Source organism: Charadrius vociferus, unplaced genomic scaffold (genome assembly GCF_000708025.1).
Source record: "Charadrius vociferus isolate BGI_N301 unplaced genomic scaffold, ASM70802v2 scaffold906, whole genome shotgun sequence".
Classification (NCBI taxonomy): domain Eukaryota; kingdom Metazoa; phylum Chordata; class Aves; order Charadriiformes; family Charadriidae; genus Charadrius; species Charadrius vociferus.
Genome location: NW_009648878.1, coordinates 39,166 through 44,770, shown reverse-complemented (window position 1 = coordinate 44,770; position 5,605 = coordinate 39,166). Strand labels below are relative to the sequence as shown.

At 40.4% G+C, this 5,605-nt stretch overlaps 1 protein-coding gene across 6 annotated transcripts in view; it reads right to left on the bottom strand.

Annotated features, from left to right (window-relative positions):
• The window catches only part of FOXP2 (forkhead box P2), a 66,779-nt gene that overhangs the window by 42,188 nt on the left and 18,986 nt on the right, over positions 1 to 5,605 (bottom strand). For all 6 annotated transcript variants that reach the window (XM_009887070.1, XM_009887075.1, XM_009887071.1 and 3 more), the window contains exons 6-7: positions 3,734 to 3,821; positions 1,197 to 1,280 (exon numbers count right to left, since the gene is read on the bottom strand). In XM_009887070.1, the coding sequence (XP_009885372.1) occupies positions 1,197 to 1,280; positions 3,734 to 3,821 (172 nt within the window). The remainder of the gene's footprint in view (positions 1 to 1,196; positions 1,281 to 3,733; positions 3,822 to 5,605) is intronic.

Sequence of the window (5,605 nt, the reverse complement as noted above, 5' to 3'; positions counted from 1 at the left end):
AGGTAATCTAAAATAAAAATTAGAATTTAGTTAGGCTAATCAAAGCAAAAATAATGCATCTAAATTTTCTCTCACAAAGGCAGGGGTTAAGGAAACGCTAACACTTTCTTCATTCATCATCAGGTTATAAAGTGTGCCCTCAAACAAAGATTTTCTTTGAAGTACGTGGAGCTGAAAACACAAGAGACGGAGTGTGCTGTCCTTCTACGTAGACATTAACTGGGCGTGATATGCAAGTGTGCTCTTTAAAACAGATTATGTTCCTTTTGCCTACATTTCCTGACTTTGATAGGCACAGATTTTCATCGATACTCCTGCATTTCATCTTCAAGTACTGGTGTATCCTTTTCATATTGCACGTACAAAGGTTACCGTCACGGTTAACATTAATGAAGAGTTAACGTATCACATAGCTTCTATTGTAAGCGCAGTGTATCTAAGCATAGTATATTGCAGGTACTATGATGCCTGACACCCTGACAGTACGAAACTGGACCTGCATCAGCCGATACTTTTGCTCATGTGAAGCCACGTTCAGTTTAATGGATTCTGGATCTGACTGCAGATCCAGCTGCAAAACTGGGGCCTGATGCAGTGCCGTGGAGTCGCTGGGAGCAAAAGTGACTTTTCAGTGCTCGTACCAACCCCAACACCATGACAGTGGAGGCATAACATTGCAGTCTTGACAGAAACTGAGCAAACCCCCCATGTTTACAGTTGTTTAAATTCGCTGCATAAAATAGCATTTTAGTTCATTTAAGAATAACAAATTGTTTATTTGTGTCTCTCGTAAGTAATTTAAGAAATTTGCTAAGTACCTAGATTCTTTTTACATTCACTTTTTGCTGCCACAGAGTCCACTGAACTTCAAATCTTTCAAAGTGGGTTTCCTTTTAATATCTGTAAATCTATCACAAAAAGATATTCTCTCTAGTTTCAGTCTCAAGGCAATGATTTGGACACTTATAGGTGTACTTTGTTTAGTGTCACCTATGGTGTAGATTGGATAGATTTTGTAAAAGATAGCATTACTTTTAAAGAAACATACAATTTGACAAGCTATTGCATTTTACCTTCATTTTATTGCCATATTTTTCATCACACTCATTGTTTTCCAACTGTCACTAAATTGTTCATTTTCTTAGTCTGCTACATTCGTAGACCTATTTACTGTTTATAAAGCAATATGCACTTACAGGTTTTGGAGATGGCTTGGGCTCCGAGGGTCGCATGTGCAAGTGGGTCATCATTGCTTGAAGACGTTCGCGTTCTTTAGAAAGCTGTTAAGAAAGAGTGAGATCAGAAGCATTTTAGAAATGACTGATACAGCTATTTTACTGCAGCGATACATCTTATCATCGCGCTCGTCTCGGTGTAATGATTCCTACATATAAAAGTCTATGTCAGTAGAAACTTATCTGAGAGGAAATGCAACTTTGGGCAGGGAAAGAAAGAAAAAAAAAAACACCCAAAAACTTTTATAGCCTTTCATATGTTAAAAGGTCAGAGAAAACAAATAACACTTCATCTTTTTGTCAATAAGAGAATTGAGGTCACAGTTGCCTCGACTGTAACAAGTTACTAAGACCATAAATTAGAAGGCCCATAGTGTCTCTTTAAAGTCCTGTGGACACTGTTAGCAATGGACTAGTGCCAACAGCTGTGAAGGGGTGAAGGGTCCTCAAAGCACAGTGCCTGCCAGGATTGTCTACACACTTCATCCTTTCCCACTGAGGTCCAGTTAGTGCCCCCTGCAATCTGCCATCATCAATCTAATTCAATAGAGTGACAGAGCCCAGGCAGTGTGAAACGCTGAACTCTGCCACCGAGTCGGCATTGACACTGCACTGGGTCTCATTACAACTGATGGACCTTACTTCACTAGCAGTCAGACAAAGCAAAAAATGGCATAATTGGTCACACTGCAAGCTAAATCTTCACTTGGACTGTTACATTACAGCCTAGCCTTTGTAAATGGTAAACAATTCTTAAGAAGCCCTTAAACTGTCTTTAGAAAACATCATGTTACTGAAACCTGTACTATTTCCTATCTGATACCATTTTCTAGTCATATGCTACGTAAATAGTTGTAGTTTCTGACTCAAAAAAATTACCAAATCTGAAAAAAAAAAAGAAACAGGAGGAAGTGTTTGAAATATGTAACTTGTTGATAAAGATACCAGAACATAAAAAAGGAAAATGTATCTTACAACATGAAAAGAGTAATTTTTTTTCCAAAGCTGGGTTGCAAGAAGAAGTGCTCGGAATTGTATTCTAGTGATATAGCTTTGGATATCTGTAACGCAATTACAACATCAATTGCAACAAGAATCACTTGGTGTTTAGTGCTGCCATTTTACGGAGAGTTCTTTGATACTTTCTTGCATGAATTCAGCTCAAGAGTTACACCTGTAGACTAAGATTGGATTAAGGAAACTTGTAAGTAATTTTAAGAAGAGGAAACTCCCTGTCTTGCTGCAGATATTTTGGGTATGCTGGATATAATTTGGTCAGTGCATCTTTCATTAAAGAACATTTGAGCCAGAGGGTGGGAAAAAGGTTTCTTCTTAGGCTCCATATTATGTGTGTGACACTTCAGAGACATGCTATTTGCCATGACGTAAATTCCTAACAAAGAAATTAAGCTAACACTATCCTGTAAATCTTGTAAACGAAAATGCAGCTTTGCCTGGGTTTATAAAGCTTTCATTTTAAGATAAATGACAATAAATGACATTATTGTACACTCGTCTCATTGCTTTGGGTTTCTAGTATTAAAATACAAAAGACCCAAACAGTTCGCCTTGGCTGAAAGAAGAACAAGTATTCTTACATGCATGAGAACAGTAAGACAATATGCTAAAAGGCAAGAAAGCTGAAAGATGTTTATCCTTCTTTCTCCACATATGGCAATAAACAGGGAAAAAAATCTCAGTCCCTCTCTGCATCCCTTGGGCTCCTCCGCACCTTCTTAAGAGGAGACAGGACTCCTGAGAAATGCCCTCCTATGACTCCTGTACAGGCAGGAGGGGACCGCATGGTGTAAGGGTCCCGCATGGTCATCCCGGGGCTGCCGAGGTTTGCTCCCAGCCTCAGTAGCCTGGCAAGTTTAGTCTCAATACTGGGAGACCCCAGGGGTACTCGGCACTTCTTCTGCAAGCTGGAGGGAGCATTCACATACATGCGGTGACCTCTAATGGTTAAGAGCCTGAACAGGGCACCCGAGTGCTGCAGTCCCAGCCGCAGGACTCCCTGGGGACTTCCCTGAGTGGGTCTGACATTACACTTTCTGCTCGCAGAAAAATGCCCACCATCAGGCTGGGAGTCATTTCGGGTGGAGACATGCTCTGCTACTCCTTTGTCCTGCAGTACGGCATAGACAAGCATTGGGTCAGAAGGCGAAGAAAGAAGAGGGGTCCCGACCCAGCATTTCAAGAACTGAAGACGGCTTGGATCCAGTCTCTACTCCAGGGACTGCATTTTTCATTCGTGACAAATGGCATTAGGGTCTTAGTTCAAGCAAAATACTGCAGACAATGCTGATGCTAGATAATTATTGCATAATTTATAATGTGAAAAATCTTTAAGTAAAAAACCCCACTTGTTCATGAATATCAACAAATTTCATGCGAGAAACACATGGCTTTAAGCTAGAGTCACTAAGGCAAGTGTTTCCAATTTAGTTTAGGCTAATAGTAAATAAGTAATAGAATAATACGTCCATGTAACAAACCTGTATTTCTAACTGCTGACCCACTTGCATTTGCACCCGACACTGAGCAGTGCTTCTGTCATCCAATGCATGTTCATTGTTAAGGTGCCTAGAGACAAAAGAGAACACTAGTAAGACAGTGTTAAGATGAGGAAAATTTCTTTATGAGTCCATTTTTTCTCCCTCGTACATATGGCTTCCATTAGGTTCAACGGGAGTTATGCAAAAAGACCTAGTCAGAGCATGCCTCAGATACAACAATACAAAATAGCAAAACGGATTACTTAACTTAGTTCTACAAACTCTCTGTGTCGAGTGCCAGATACCCAGTTCGTATCTCCCAGGTCACATATGCCATCTAAAGGCCAATGTAACTGGTTATCAGTATTTGGTAGAGCGATTGAACTGATTTCCACCCCCTGTTGCTGGCGCGGAGGAACAGAGAATCACCTTACAAATGATTCTTCAAAGGATGTAATTGCTTTTAGGCTCCTTGAACTACTGCGAATTAACACAGACTTTAAGATTTCTCTGTCTGCTCTTCTTTAATCGTTAAGCAAGAACAACAACAGAACATTCGGTCCCTCTTTGTGAGAACAGAGTTGTAGGGGAACACCACTGATTTTTCACTGCAGGTTCCAGAATTAGCCTCTGAAGATGATGGCAGTGATCAGGCTCCCCAGTCTGAGGAAGAGTGTGCAAGATAAAGGCAGGGGAAGGAACAGTTACACACCTTACACACGCATCAAGCCTCCTGTGAGGCACTGGGGCTACGCATGCCAGTTCAGCAAACCAAAACCACACTCCACAACAGGGATAGAGGACCTCAGTGAGTGGCTATCCGTAACTAAAGTACAGCCCAGACCCGAGCGGCTGTCCCCTGCACGTTTCAATTGAGTACAACTTTGCAAAGCTCATTTAATACTGTTTTTTGAACGACAGTGGTTTCAGTTTATTCTCTCTCTTTCCCAGGATCAACAAAGTCCCTATTGGAGCTTTAACAGTGGTTTTGTTGCTCCACTGAGAAGAAAATGTAAGGATCAGGCTAAAGAAGAAATGGGAGCAAAGGAGTTTTGCCTTTGAGTGTGGATTTAGTGGCTATTTCCACGGGCGGCACGAGGGCTAAGCTTTGCGGGGGCTACGGACACAGAGGGTCCCACAGTTACAGGAAATAAGTTATCTATACCATGGAGGAAATAGATCTTCTCTTTTTTCTTTTTTTTTAGCAGAATTAATCAGAGAACTGTGTTGTTATTTGATTGGTAATCTATGGGAAAAATGTGTTTGTCAGGAACAGTGGAAAAATAGAGGGGACTACATCTCACTTTTAGTAAAGTTTGTCTCTCTTTATTTAAGTCATGACTTCACAGTTTTAGGATCCAATGATAGAGTTTGCAGGTGAGCAAAATACAACAGGTTCTACTATGCCTTGTGAGAGGCACGGCTGGGGAAGAGATGTAAGTAATTATGAAAGATTTTGTTCATTCTTTAAATATGAAATTGTTTAAGAGTATACTTGTAAATTGCTTGGTAGTTTTTGCTAAGTTCAAGCATCAACAAGGACACCACATTTCCTTCAGCTGAGTCATAAAAACCCACAACTAATTCACTTTCAGAGGAATCGACTTCATTCCCCCATGATGCAAAATGCACAATCAGTTTAAAAATTAGGTAATGCTCAGAACATGCCATTCACTTGTTTTCTGAAATTTTTAAAAGAATTTTACTCCCTCAATTACACAGACATGATAGTGTGTGGTCTGCTAATGCAATGGTTTAATGGTTTTGGTTAATTGGGTACAAAATTGCCAGAAAAGGGACTGGAGACAGATTTTACCTCTGCATCATCTCCACTGTCACTAGTACACACCACTGTGTCTCCACACGCATGTA